This window comes from Budorcas taxicolor, chromosome 10, assembly GCF_023091745.1.
Source record: "Budorcas taxicolor isolate Tak-1 chromosome 10, Takin1.1, whole genome shotgun sequence".
Lineage (NCBI taxonomy): Eukaryota > Metazoa > Chordata > Mammalia > Artiodactyla > Bovidae > Budorcas > Budorcas taxicolor.
Genome location: NC_068919.1, coordinates 34,458,994 through 34,473,706, shown reverse-complemented (window position 1 = coordinate 34,473,706; position 14,713 = coordinate 34,458,994). Strand labels below are relative to the sequence as shown.

Here is a 14,713-nt window from a genome sequence, read left to right as displayed (position 1 = left end):
AGTCCCACTGAATTTCATGCCCCTTGTCATGGGGGCCAAGTCAGCCTCCCCCAATACATGGAGCTGCACACATGACCTTCGCCCTTCCAGAGGGTGGGTCCTGGTTGGCACTGTGGGAACAGATGAGCCCTTCGCAGGTCACAAGGAGAGCTTGGCATTTCATTCCAAAGACCACCCCCCAAACCGAATCCTCCAGGTGTGGGGAGTAAGCAGCAGCCCAGACCAGGGCCAGAACATCTGGCAGGGTTTAAAATCCGCAGCTGGAGAGCGAGACCTCCCCACGCTGATGTGGGAAACACTATCAGGCTCTAGCCTGGTGCTGCTCTGGGCTCGTCATCCCCACAGGCTCTGTGCCCCAGTCAGGCCTCCCTGGGCATCCCTCAGCTACTGTAGCCTGAAGTGTGGGTGCTGGGCCTGCGGACCCAAACATCTGGCAGATCTGGCTGGCTGTTGGGCAGCACCACAGGACTGCCATCCCCCGGCCCACCACGGCCCTTCCAGGACAAGCTGCTCTGGTGTGAGGGGGGCAGAGACGGGTCGTAAACAGTCTCCTTGAGCGCCAGCCACAGCGTGTCCCGCTTCTCATTGAGCTGGCCCCGTTCAGGTACTGTCTGCTCGGCTTCATCCAGATCCTCTGGGGAGGCACCCACGGAATCTGGCACACGGGCACTGGGCTCGGAGGTGCTTAAGCAGGTCTCATCAGAGACGCTGAGCCCCTCCAGGGTGCTGGCTGAGGAGCAGAGGCAATCAGGGGGCTCCACGACCTGGGGCTTGGGCCTGGGAGGGTGGGCTGGGGCTTCTAGTGAGGCCTGCACCAGCTCAGCCTTCTTCCCTGGGGAGTCCTGCATGGCCCGGGTTTTGGGGCTGGGTCCGGCTTGCTTGTAGGGAGAGGAAGTCTGCAAGGCTGGGCACTGGCTGAAAACTGCCTGGTGGTCCAGGAACAGCTCCCTTGGGGATGCAGGGCCTGGCGGGGGCCGGGAGCAGTAGGGGCCATCATGCAGCTGTAGATCTTCCGAGAGCACTGAGGGCCGGTGAGACAGCTTGCTGGTGGCTGTACTGGTGTCAAAGCTGGGACTCCGGCGTCGTGCCAGCGGCTGTAGCTCGTACTGCTCTGAGCAGGACCCGGGCACCCCTCCCACTGGCCCTGGTCGTGGGCGACCTGCCTTCTCCCCACCAGGTTCCCCAGTTCCAGCATCCCACGGCAGGTGTGCACAAGGCCAGAGGATCTGCCCACAGTTCTTCTCCGGTCCAAAGAAACAGCAGAGAGATTGGAAGAAGAAGCTGGCGAAGCCGCAGCTGACGCACTTCACCATCATGAGGATGATGCCCAGCTTGCGATAGAGCAGCACCGTGGCAGGCAGCATGAGCACACCGGCTGCAAACAGGGCTGCAGCCCCCACTGCTGTGGCGCAGCTGGTCTGGCGCAGTGAGAAGGCCACTCGACTCAGGCGGTCAGGGTGTGGGCACAGGTGGTAGGAGATGCAGTAGTTGACGGTGAAGTCCACAGAGAGGCCCACCGAGGCGGAGAGAAAGAGGGCCTCGGCAGTGTTGAGCTGCCACTCGAGCAGAACCAGGAGCCCCACGGTGAGCAGCACAGTGCCTGCCACAGCTGCCACTGAGAACAGGCTAAGTGGAACATTCCAGGTGCCCAGCAGCAGTGTGGCAAAGGCCAGCGCCAGCGCCAGGCCCAGCACCACTGCAGGCTCGGTGCTCAGGCTGTGCTGCAGGCTGTACAGCTCCAGATGGCTAGTGAACCAACCCCGGCGCAGGCCAGGGGGTGCCCTGCCCAACTCTGCTGCCAGCCAGTGGTTGACCTCAGTGTAGAAGTGGTGAGCCTGGCTGTAGTCTGGACTGTAGGGGCAGTTGGTCTGGAACTGCAGGACCAGGGCAGCCAAGCCGCCCTGGGTATTGAAGCGGGGTCCCAGGTCCCGGGGGCTCTCCGGGCCTTGCTCCAGAGCCATCATCTTGAGGCAGTGTAGGAAAAGCTGCGGGGCCCAGGGGAAGCCCAGGTGGCCACAGCAGAGGCCCGGCCCCAGGCGGGCACAGCCAGGGCTCTCCATCCAGCGCTGGAGGGCCTCCACGAAGCACAATGTGGGCCAGCCCTCCGGCTGGGCCCCGAAGAAGCTTTGATTCCGAGCTCCGCGGCAGAGGGCCAGCAGCCAGCGCTGGGCCTCAGGGCCGCTGGCTGAGAAGGCAGGGTCGCTCACCAGCGAGCTGTCGCTGCGAGGGTCCAGAGGGTCTCCCGTGTCCACGGGCAGGATGCCCCACACCAAGACCACGGGCATGTGGCCGCCCTCGCCCTGAGGCAGCCGCTCAAACAGAAACTGCTGACGGTACTCGGCGTCGAAGCGCTCGAAGGGGTGGCTGGGCCGGAAGACCTGGCCGCGGGGCGGCGGCAGCGTGGGCAGCCGCAGGCGGGGGCTGACGCCGGCGATGTAGGCGCCCCCAGCGGCCAGCGCGGCGAACCAGCAGATCCAAATGTAGCGGAACTTGATGACACCGCAGGGCAGGAGGCGCTGGAAGAGCAGGCGCGAGGTGCTGGCGGCCGCCCTCCGGAGGCCGCGGAGCCGTCGGTGGAGTGCCAGTGCCAGTCGCCGGGGCGCGCCGCCGGCCCACGGACCACGCGCCTGGGACGCACAGCCGCGCGCCAGGTAGCGCTCGTGCAGCACCGCGGAGGAGGGCAGCCAGGCCAGCGTGAGCGCCAGGTGCGCCAGCACAGCCGTTCCCATGTAGAGCGCGAAGCAGCGCACGGCCGGGAGGCGGCTCAGGTAGCTGGCGTAGAAGGCCGCGCCCGTGGTGAGGCCCGAGACCAGCAGCAGGTAGCCGAAGTGGTGCATGGTGCGGCCCACGCGCTGCGCCAGCCCCCCGGAGGGCAGCTGGCTCTTGCTGAGGCGCCAGAGGTCGAAGAAGATGAGGGTGTGGTTAGCGCAGACGCTGCTCAGCAGGACGAGGGCTGCCAGATTGACGAAGGGGAAGTAGGCCATCCGGAAGGCCACTCGGTAGAGAAAATAGGCAACCAGCAGAGAGCCCAGCACCCCCAGCAGCACCATGAGCGTGAGGAAGAGCGAGCGCAGGTAGAGGGCGATGCTGAGGAAAATGGCGGCCAGGGCCAGCAAGGGGTACACCGTGTCCTGGGCCAGGTAGTGCCTCAGCAGTTCCTGCTTGAGGCCCAGGTCCATGCCGGTGACGGACGTGTAGTTGTCGGAGAGCCCCCAGGGCACAGCGAGGCGGTCCAGGTAGATGCCCATCATGGAGGCACCCTTCAGGGAGGGCAGGAAGAGCAAGCTGTACTTGAGGGAGGGCACCTGGTAGTCCGCAGTCTGGGGACTCAGAAAGTCCCTGTCCAGCAGGAAGTGCAGGAGTTGGTAGACAGCACTGCTCCGGGAGCACTTGGTGGGAACCTGGGTACAGCGTGGGGGTTTGTCCTTTCCGGGTCCCAGACAGGAGGGCACCAGGGCACCACGGTGATAGTAGAGGGCACAGGCCCGCAGCAGGGCCAGCGTGCGGGTTGTATCGGCTTGAGTAATGTCTAGGCAGGAGGAGCGATTGGAGAGCACAGCCACATAGTTGCCCAGGGACCAACTTGGGCAGCACTCGTTGGCTGCTGTACGCTGGCACAGAGCCCCAAAGCTGGGATGGGAGCGGATCTGCAGGGCACACACAGCAGGAGAGAGCTCAGGGGAACTGCCGGGGCCCAGGTTTCTAAGCACTGTCCCAGGCTCTCTCACCTCCTTTGAGGCAGCAGGGCAGAGGCAGAGGGGTATCTTGACCTGACTGGTCAGGCCCCTGTTCCAGCAGCTACATCTTGACTCCTGCAAGGAGGAGCCTCAGGACCTTTTGAAAATCCCCGGGCTCTGAGGGTCTGTCTCCCAGCAGCTATGTCTTGGCACTTCTGGAAGCAGCTGACTCTTCGCTTTCCTCTCCCCCACAACCTGGAGCCTCTTAGCAGGGTTGCAATAATTTTCTAAGCAGGGAATGCTCTTTCCTAGCCCAGCCTGGCAACCTTGGTTCAACTCTATTTCCTTATGATCAGGTCCCTGGTGTCCCTGGCTCTCCCCACCCCCACCAAGCCCCAGCACATCCTCAGCCAGCTCACCTGGTCATGTTCCATGCGACACATAGAATGAATGGCGTGCAGGTTCCACAGGCTGCCCGCTGAGGTGGACATGAACACCAGCTGTGCATAGCTCTTCTCTGCAACACATGGCCCAGAGCTCAGTGCTTTGGCTCCAGATCCTGGGCCCACCAAAGGGAAGATGCTTACTCTGGGCCATAAGAGGCTCAGATTCTCAGGAGCCTCAAACCTGTGCCTGGCTGCCTGATGCTGGGCCTGCATCCCTCCCCTGTGCCACACCCCCGTCCAGCTTGACCCTTCCTGGCTGGAGCAACTGAGACCTGCCTCATCCTCCCAGCTGTAACCCTTACTTCCTTGGTTTGAATGTGACTGGCCAGTCTCCTTCCGCTTCTGTCTGCCCAGATTTGTTCTCCTGGGCCCTCCAGTTCTAGTAGGTGGGGAGAGGGAGAACCACCATTAAAGCTAGGAACTGGCCAGGCTGCAGCTTACCAGGGGGGCCACAGAAGAAGCTCTCCTGCCCTCTGTCCTCCAAGGACTCCACCATCCTCCGAGGCCGGACCATCCCCTCTTGGGCACTGCTCCAGTGTGTGGCAGGGCTCAGAGTGGTGTGGGGGTTTGAGCTAAGGTAGAGAAAAAATCTATACCAGGCACTGTCCAGAAGGTGAGGGGCTCAGAAAAGGCCAGATACCATTGCCCAGGGGGTTCCAGCAAGGCCCTCTGACCTGATTTTTTTTTTAAACTTTGTTCTGACAGCACTACATGGCATGTGGAATCTTAGTTCCCTGACCAGGGATCAAACCTGTGTCCCCTGCAGTGGAAGTGCAGAGTCCCGACTGCTGGATAGCCAGGGAAGTCCCCTGACATGTCTTTGGCTTCTCTCTGGAGACCTCGTTCTATCTCTGGTTGCCCCCAAAAGTGGAAAGATGGGAAGCCATTACCTGTTCAGCTCAAGGTCTGGGGAAAGGGAAAGCAGCTTCTTGGGGCCTGTGAGGGCCTGCAGTGCTCTCCAGACAACTAGCTTGCGCCCAAGGTCCGTGTCCCGAGGCTCAAAGCCCTGCAGGGAGGAGGGCAGAGAAGATCAGACCACAAAGAGGGGGAGTGCTTCTTCCTTCTCAGTTCTGCTTCTTTGGGTCCCTGAGCAGGGAGGCCTGGCCTGCCTGCCTGGATGGTTGGACCCGAGGATCACCTCTGTACCCTTTCTGAGCTCTCACTGGAGAGTCCACTCCCAGCAGGGCCACTCCAAAGTTCTGCCCCAGACCAAGCTGAGGTGGTCAGGCATGGGGACCCCATCCCTCCGTGGCCCCTCACCAGTAAGGGCTTGGAGAAATCAGGTAGCTGGCCCCCCAGCAGTCCAGCCAGGGTGCAGAGGAGGATTAAAGCCAGACACAGCAGCAGCACGGCCACTGGGCACTCCGCAATCAGCTGGGAATAGCTGGGAAAGAGGAAGAGATCACACATGAGTTGGCGTTGGGCATGGTAGCAGGGAATAGATGAGCTTAGAAGCCACCAAGGAGGGATGGTGGAGCTAAACTGGGCCTGGTCACCCCATGGGTCCAGAGAAGGCCCAGGCCTACCTCTTTGGCATCCGGAAGGCCCGTTCCTGCCTATGGGAGAGAAGAAAAGACACTTGCTTGCTGTAGTCCTCTTGTAAGGTGGGAGGTTGGAGTAGGGGTAGAGGGTAGAGGAAGTTGGCATCGACCCTTGCAAGCCTCCCCACTCCCGAGTTCCAACCCTTCCTTCCTCTTCCCTCTAGGCTGCCTCCTCCATCAGAGACAGGAGACACTTGGGCTGCCTCCTAGTGAAGGAATCTAGACCTCGGGGAGTTGGCCCCACTTTGCAGCCCTGCCCTACCTTCCAGGGCAGCTGGCCAGCTGCTGGACCCCTCCTTACCTGACGCTGACCACGTGGTGCTGCACAGATGCTGGCTTCCAGGTCCCATCACGCTGTGAGGGGGCTGGGGAAGGGCTGAGGCTGGAGGCATGGGAGCACAGTCCTGCCCGGTCCCCAAGCCCTGGCAGGGAGCTTGCCCCCCGGTGCTCCTGCGGTACTCGGGGATAGGTAAAGTGAGCAGGGGCCAAGGGGCTGGATGGGCCCACAGGCTGGAGGGTGGAAGTTGCTGGTGGTGGTCCAGAAGAACTGGAAGGGTCCTCAAGGGGGCAGCTGTGGAGGGAGCAGCTCCTCTCTGGGCTGGCCTCTGGGGCCACAGCCTTGCTCTGGGACCTGGGGGAGGAGGAGGCAGGGAAAATTGGGGTGAGACAGTGGTGGTCCATACCATGCCCCAGAAGTGTTCAGTGAGCTGAGATGGATGGGGCTTGGGTTTTACTGTTACTGGTTCTGGCAGGAGGCGACGAGGATAGAGCCTCTGGGTCTACACCTCCAGCCTACTTCTTGGGGTTTCTTGTCTCATTCCCTCATCAGTCTTTGCACCCCTAAACACATATGATTAATTTGCACCTTTAAAAACCATACAGGGGAAGTACTTTCCTTTTATAGAGTTGAGAACTGAGGTTCAGTGAGCCCTGAAGAGCCAGGCCTTGAGCCCAGCTCTGTCTGCTGCAATCTCTCTTCATTCTCTTGTCAGATGCTAATTAAGCACCTGCTGCACTTTTGTTCCCACCTTAAAAGCCAAGGAAAGTCAGAAAAAGTTTGGCATAAGCAATTATTGTCTTTTTCACCAACCCTAGGACTTCGGGAAGAGGTTTGCTCTGCAAGGGTGTGCACAGCTGGGAGAGGGAGTTAGGACCCCCAAGAGACTTGCCAGGAAGGAGTCAGCAATAGATTTGTCTTTCCAAATTACTCATGGGGGCAGTATTCTGTGCATGGACCCAGCCCCACTCCTTGGGTGCAGGGGGAGTTGTCCTACCCCAGTGGCAGGATTGCTAGACCTAGGACAGAAGATGGTCACAGAACCAAGTGCCTGAGGACCATGGGTGATTCCCAGAGGGTTCTGGGCCCAACAGTGAGTCTCCTTCCTTCCATCCTCCCGGCTCACCTGGCCTGCTAGAATTTGCATAGCTCCCATGGAACAGCCAGGGGTCTGCTGATCCAACCCTGGCTTCCAGTCTTGCCTGCTGCACTGCTGAAGGGGCCATGGGCCAGGGCCCTGGCTGTGATGGCAAGTGGACATTGCCCACAGAGGCTGGGTTCTGCCCAGAAATCAAGTAGAGGAACTGAAAAAAAGTAAGCTCCTTCTCTTCCTGCCAGAAAGCTGGGTGGCAGGCAGTCGAGGGGCAGGGGATAACCCTCATGCTGAAACTAAAATGAGGGAGCAGTGGAGGTGGGATCCTGGCCCCATCATCCTTTAGCTCTGGGGTCTTGGGAAAGATACACAGTTCTCGGAACATTGACATCCTTGTCTGTTGAGTGAGGGTACGAGAATAAGGTCCCCCTCTCAAGTTAGTTGGAGAAGGCAATGGCACCCCCACTCCAGTACTCTTGCCTGGAAAATCCCATGTATGGAGGAGCCTGGTAGGCTACAGTCCATGGGGTCGCTAAGAGTCAGATACAACTGAGCGACTTCACTTTCACTTTTCACTTTCATGCATTGGAGAAGGAAATGGCAACCCACTCCAGTATTCTTGAATCCCAGGGATGGGGGAGCCTGGTGGGCTGTTGTCTATGAGGTCGCACAGAGTTGGACACAACTGAAGCGACTTAGCAGCTTAGCAGCAGCTCAAGTTAATATGGGAATTAACTGAGGTAAGATCTGTGAGGTGCCTGGCATGGAGCCTGGCATGTGGAAGACATTTGCTTTCCTGCCTCTTCACACTCAGTGCTGCAGGAAGTGTGTAGGTTAAGAAGTATATTTATATTTACAATTTGAACTCTTTAGGCACTTCAGATAATATGTCTCCATTTGAGAACTTCTCACACCTTAAGAATCTCTCTACATATATAATTATAATTACTTTTCTTTTTAAAATATTTATTTGTTTCTGGTTGTGCTGGGTCTTACCTGCAGCATGTGGGATCTAGTTCCCTGACCAGGATCCAGAATCCAGTCCCCCTGCATCAGGGGCATGGAGCCTTAGTCACTGGACCACCAGGGAAGTCCCAGTACTTTTCTTTTTGTTATCAAAAGCTGCATTAGAATTTATCTCATGGTTTATTTATTTATTTTTTAATTTTTATTTTTACTTTATTTTACTTTACAATACTGTATTGGTTTTGCCATACATTGACATGAATCCACCACGGTATCTCATGGTTTCAACCACTATTTCTTCTTCTTCTTTTTTTTTTTTTTTACTAACTCTACATTTAGAAAAATAGGAATTTGACTGAAGTTGTTTTCAAGCAAGACCTCAGATGACCCCATAAAGTTAATGATATAGCAACCAGTGTCCTGGCAGATAAATCCCTTGTACATCCATCCCCATGGGCCAAAGGGAAGCTGGAAAAATAACCTGGGTTTCATATGTATAAGTGGGGATATCTATTTCTTTAAGATTTTTATTCTGCAGGTCATTTCTGAGCACTTGCCACATGCTGGGCACTGTGCTTGGTCTGGGTTGGACCCTGAAGGCATGAAGGTGACCCATTTTATTTTGTATACATTTTTGGTTGCACCCTGTGGGGTGTGGAACCTTAGTTCTCAGATCAGGGATTGAACCCATGCCCCCTGCCTTGAAAGGTGGAATCCTAACCACTGGACACCAGGGAAGCACAAGGTGACCCATTTTAGTCTTGGTCTCCCTCTTTAGAGTAGGGCCTGCTTTCCAGAGTCAGGAGGGTGGGGCAGCCAGGGTGCCTATTTCAGCTGCCCGTGATTTTAAAGCATCACTGAGCTTTGGGCTTGTCTTAGGAGTCAAGTCCCCACTTGGAGTGTCAGTTCCTTTTTCATGAGGGAAGCCAGCATTCCAGGGGGTAGTGGCTGAGAACTGAACTCAGTCCTCCTTAACCAGCCTACCAAATCTCATCAGCACCCCCCTTGCTTAGCAGGCTCCTGTTCAAGGGGGGTTTCAGTCTCCCCCATTGGTTTGCTTCTACTGGGATCTCCCTAGCCCAGCCCCTTCCTGTCAATCCCTTTTATCCCTTTCCAGGAACCTAGGATCAGCTGTCTGCCTTGCTTCCCCTGGGGGCTTTCATTCTCACCCTCAGTTCCATGGCTCTGACTGGGATGAGCAGTTTCCTGGGCTGCTTGCCTGGGCACATTGGCCTGTAGGCCAAGTGACTGGGGCAGATAGGAAGGTTAATGAAAAGGGAAGACACAGGTCTGACTCATGGCCATAGAAGTTAGAGCCTGGCTAATAATGCCCCAGACCCTCACTTGGGAGCCCCATAACAGGCAAATATACAAGAGTATTAACCATGCCCCAAGCCCACGGACATATAGCTATATGAACATCCATGTGATCAGGCAGAATGGTCAGGACAGATGAGGGAGCTCCAGTTCATGCCACTAGGAAAATAAAAATTAATTTTAAAGACACAAAGAATGAACTGTTTCAATTTGCCCTGTTGTCTTTACATTAGTAAATGTGTGTGTGTGTGTGTGTGTGTGCGTGCACGCGTGAGCGCGTGCATGTGCTGTCTTATTCATTCTCCAGGGTGCTGCTTAGTTCAGCAGGAATGATTTTTGTTTCTTGGAATGAAATGAGTCCCCTTGCCTGATTTGTCCAGGGTCTCTGGGGAGGGGCAGAGAAGGGCCAGAGGTCTCAGGGAGTTACTAGAAGACAGCAAATAGTTCCTGTATTTAAGTATCAGCCCTATGTGCAGGGGAAGTGAGTAGTCCAAGATAAGGCTGATCCTGGGCAAAATATCTGAGGCAGCAAAAGACTCTCCAGCCCCTTCTAGGGATGCTCCTGGCCCCTGCCCTGTCACTATCTCTGCCTTGGCCATCCTTGGCTCTTTGGTCGGGCCATAGTGCCAGGCAGTCCCCTGGTCCAAGGAGCACATTAATCCTGTCTCTCATCCCATCGCAGAAAGTTCTGTGCCTTTCAGTCTGAAAGGTGGCTAAATCTATCCAGGCTGGTTTGACAGTAGAGGGAAGGAAACATTTCTCTCTGCTTGTGGGGTCTCCTCTTCACTCTGAGGTACAGAATATACATTTAACTGGGGCAGTCTGGAGATAATGTGTTCACCTCTGCTTTTGCCCCCAAAGAATGCTTCCTATTTCAGTCCGGGCAGGAGAGAGAGGCAGCGTCATGTCAGGTGAGGGATCCTGGGGGCGGCAGAACAGGCAGGGCACAGAAATTGCGCCATATTGTTACCTGGCTGGGCTGTTCCCTCACACATATGGTGGAGGAAGGGAGAGGAGAGGCACCAAGATCTGGGCCCTCAGCAGGAAGCTGTTCCTTCTGTCCTGCCAGCCTGGTGCTCCTTCAGGGAAGGTACTGACCACGACCTGACTCTCAGAGCAAGCCAACCCATCACATCCAAAGGGTGCAGGTGGCTGCCACACGTGGGGACTCCAGCCCACACGTGCGCAGCTGGCCATGCGGGGCGGCAGACTGGAGACCGATGGTGATGGACAAAGACAGACCCTAGTTTGGCAGCCGAGTGTCTGGCCTCTCCCTAGGACATACACCTTGGCGAGTCCATCTACGACACACACGCACCCTCGAGCACATTGACATGCTAGAACCCGGACTGAGGTTGCTGCAGGCTTGGGGCTTACAGAGAAGACGTGGGGGCAGGGCCAAGAGGGAGGGGTTCTGGAGGCCGGAGGGGCGGGGGGAACTCGGGGTCTTAGAGGTAAGGTAGAAACAGTGGGTGGGGCAGGTCCCGGGGGCAGCGAGGGCGAAGGGGGCTGATATTAGGGAGTATCAGGGAGAATGAAAATCGGCAGAGAGAGGGCGTGGCCAGGGGGCCAGGAGTCTGGCGGCGCCAGAACGGGCTCTGGGAGGGTCTGGGGAATGAATGGGGCGACATATGGCGGCTACTGGGAATATCTGGGGCGCGGGTTCTGGGAAGGACTGAAGCTGGGTCTGCGGAACAGTCCGCCCCTACCTGTCCGGGGAGCTGCCTTCTGGGGCCAAAAGCTCCCCCTCGGGCCGCTGCTCCCCTTCCGGACCCGGGCCGGGAACCGGATCGCTGCTGCTGCTGCCGCCACCACCGTCCATGCCCGTGGGCGGCGCCGCTGTCCGGGCGCCGGTGCTGAAGCGGCGGCGGCAACGGCGGCGGCGGGTTCCTGCGCATGCGTCGACGCCAAGCAGGCCGGTCACTGGGCGGGGCCGAGGCAGAGCTTGGCCAATGGGCGCGTCACTGGGGGGCGGGGACAGAGGCTTCCCGCCGCGGGGCTGTCGGAGCTGGGGGCTCCCTGTCTTTAAACGATCCCCCGAACTGCTGTTGTGGGCCCCTCTACCCAGGGCATGTCTGACAGCCGCTGTTAGGAGTCTGGCCATCTGGCTGTAGCTCGCACACCGGCGTTTCTGGGGTGGATCGGTCTTTCGTGAGGGACAAGGAAACGCGACCCCAGGCTCCGTGTCGAGCCTCATAACTTGTAACGCTGATTCTTCAAGCCCAGAAGAGCAAGCAGCTCCATGCCGGCACTTTACTGCTCAGAATGCTGAGGGGTTGAAAATTTGGGCTACTTTTACTCCCATATTTCTCTGAGCTTCCCTCAGCGGACCCCCACCATTTCCTTCCCAGTGAGGCTAGGCGCCTGTTCAAGTTGGATCTTTCTCCAAGTTGGTCTGGACCTGGGTCTGTGCCCCTCAAATGTGGAGCCTCGATTCTGTTATTCAAGTGCGAGTATGACCCGGAAGAGAGAGAAGCGACTCAGAGAATCCTCAGCTCCTTTTCATAGAACTACCCCACTTCAACCTGGAAATGTAATCATTAGCCACTTATTTCCGAGTTCTTGCTGCCTCTCCCATCAGGGAATGGCTGTGAGAGAGGGGCAGTGTGTTGGGAAGTGGAGAGGCATGGTTGGAGAGCTGTAGTAGCACCAGAATAGGTAGGGTCCCTGTGAGAAGCCTAGGAGTTGGGAAGTGGAGAGGCCCCCAAATGTGGAATTTGAATGGGTAGAAGGCAATGGCACCCCACTCCAGTACTCTTGCCGGGAAAATCCCATGGATGGAGGAGCCTGGAAGGCTGCAGTCCATGGGGTCGCTAAGAGTCGGACACGACTGAGCGACTTCACTTTCACTTTGCACTTTCATGCATTGGAGAAGGCAATGGCAGCCCACTCCACTGTTCTTGCCTGGAGAATCCCAGGGACAGGGGAGCCTGGCGGGCTGCCGTCTATGGGGTCGCACAGAGTCGAACACGACTGAAGTGACTTAGCAGCAGCAGCAGAAGGGATTTTACAGCAAGCAGGCTGTCTGTATGTTTGGGAGATGCCTTGGCTGAAGAATACGGCTGGGAAGAGTCAGAACCCAGTAGTATCTGGACTATGGGTATCCCTAAACTGTGTGCAAATGCCACTCTATGCAAGGTATAGACCAGTAGGGGATGGGGGTGGGAGAGTCTAGAGGTGTAGAAGTGGTGGCCCTGCCCTGAGTAGCTTAATTTGGTTGGAGAGAGAAAAGCTGTCCCATTAGTTGATGCCAACTGGGTAAGCTGTGGTTGGGCCCATGCAATGGTCGATATAAGCTGCAGAGAAAGGAGCAATGTGCAAAGACAGAGAGGACCTCACTCATCCTAAAGGGCTTTAGGGAAGGCTTCATGTTGATGGTAGAGCTTTGGTTGGCTTGGAAGGAAGGCTTTCTTGACCGGAGCTGAGGTGGAGGAGGTAGTGATGGAGAAACTGTGCAAAGGTAAGGAGTCTGGAAAGTTCTACATATTTTCAGGGGATAGTTAGTTCAGGATCCACTGAAGGCTTCTGTGGATCCTTCTAGAAGGAGGGATGCACAGCCCACCGTGTCTGAGTGTATGTGATGTGGTAGAGGTGATGAGACCATCCTTGAGACCCTTTAATGGGTGATGGGGCAGAAGTGCAAACAAAGGAGGGGTGACCTTACTCAGCCGTGTGTTGTGGACACCACTGAACCAAACTACTGAGTATGCCTGACTGGGACCAATTTTCATAACTAGGAAATTCAGAAACCACTGGGCCCCCTGAGTGTCAGGTTGGATGTGAAGGAAGATTGGCTCTTTTAAGAGTAGAATATGGCCTCTAGGAGGCTGTTTATTAGGAACAGAAGATTCTGGTTCAGGCCCCATGCTAGATCACGCTCCCCATTCTTGGGTCCTGTTTCTTCTGCTTCCTCAGTGATGTGGGCCGGGGGGGTGCCCAGGGGGCCCAGGTGGGTGGCCCCTTCCAGGACAGTGCCCAGATCCAGGGTGGGAACATGGAGGGTGGGGGTGCCCAGGGCCAGGGGGGTGCCCATGGCCATGGCAGTGCCCAGGGCCAGGGGGGTGCCCATGGCCATGGCAGTGCCCAGGGCCAGGGGGGTGCCCGCCTCCATGGCTGTGCCCAGGGCCAGGGGGGTGCCCATGGCCATGGCAGTGCTCCTGTGGAAAATCCGATGAACAATATTAGAGTCAGAGGTCAGTGCCAGTCTTACCTGAGATCAACTCCTCTTCTCCCTTCCCCTTGTCTCTCTGCTGCTCCTTCTCTAGAGGACACAGGATTCCTGGGTACGAGTAGGGGCTCATGGTAGAGGTCTGGGAGACAGAGACAGCAAGTGACTGCTCCTAGTTTTAGGCCTTTTGCCTTGATGAAACTAGAGCACAGAGCAGACACAATGGGAGGAAACTAGATTAACTGAGTTCTATTCCTTGAGCTGAGATATGGCTCCCACCCTCTGGACCTTGGTTTATTTTATCTGTGACTAAGAAGCTGAAGTATCTCATCTTCTCCCTTCCTTCACCCAAGAACCCATGAAGAGTGATTAGAGGTTTTGCTATGTTGACTACTTAGAAATGAAGGTAGGGCTGGGGGAGGCTACAGAAGAACTCAGTGAGGACCAGGGGCACGGAACAGACAGGAGGCACAGAGAGGAGAGATGCAGGAGCCAAGGGGAAGGAGGAGTCAGCTGAAGGGTGGGAGGAGACAAAGGTAAGGCTGTGCTTGTTCCCTATGTAGGTAGTACACGTGTGCAGGTAAAGATCTGTACTACCTCTACATAAAAATAGTTATGTCCATATACATGAGCCTATAAAGACCTTCTGTGTACACAAGTACATGCCTATGGGTGCATGTGCCTGGCTATGTGCATACATGTCAACAGAAGTACATGTGAGCCCATGCCTGTCCCTGAGCAGGTGCCAGACTCATGAAATCAGGAAGAACAGAGAGTAAAATCAAGGTTTTATTGCTTGAGGCAGAAGAGTCCTGGAATGGGTGGTTTACCTTTCTGTCTTGGCTGGAACCACTCCTGAGGCCCCAAGGCCAGAGGAGTTTCTTTGCCTCTTAGCACAGGCCCAGGGAAGAGAGGAGACACAATTTTGCTTCTGGTGCTGGGCACTGGAGGCCTGGGACCCCCAAGGGAGCAGGCAGTGGAGGGTTATGGCCCTACTCTGTGTGTGTGCCTAAGTCGCTTCAGGTGTATCTGACTCTGCGACCTGACACTTCTTTTGCCAAGAATACTGGAGTGGGTTGCCATCCTCCTCCAGGGGATCTTCCTGACCCGGGGATCAAACCATGTCTCTTCAGTCTCCTGCATGGGCAGGCAGATTCTTTACCACTAGCGCCACCTGGGAAGTCCCTAGGGGTTGGATAACTCCCCAGTCTGCTGCTTCCTAGGGCCT

General features: G+C 56.6%; 1 protein-coding gene across 1 annotated transcript; it reads right to left on the bottom strand.

The window, feature by feature from the left end:
* Positions 1-380: 380 nt before the first annotated feature.
* On the bottom strand, positions 381-11,139 carry DISP2 (dispatched RND transporter family member 2). The gene is made up of 8 exons (XM_052647226.1): positions 11,027-11,139; positions 5,966-6,295; positions 5,650-5,679; positions 5,384-5,507; positions 5,014-5,129; positions 4,565-4,695; positions 4,097-4,194; positions 381-3,647 (listed from the first exon to the last, which is right to left on the bottom strand). Exons 1-8 carry the CDS (start codon positions 11,137-11,139, stop codon positions 381-383), a joined length of 4,209 nt encoding a protein of 1,402 aa, XP_052503186.1.
* Positions 11,140-14,713: the final 3,574 nt, after the last annotated feature.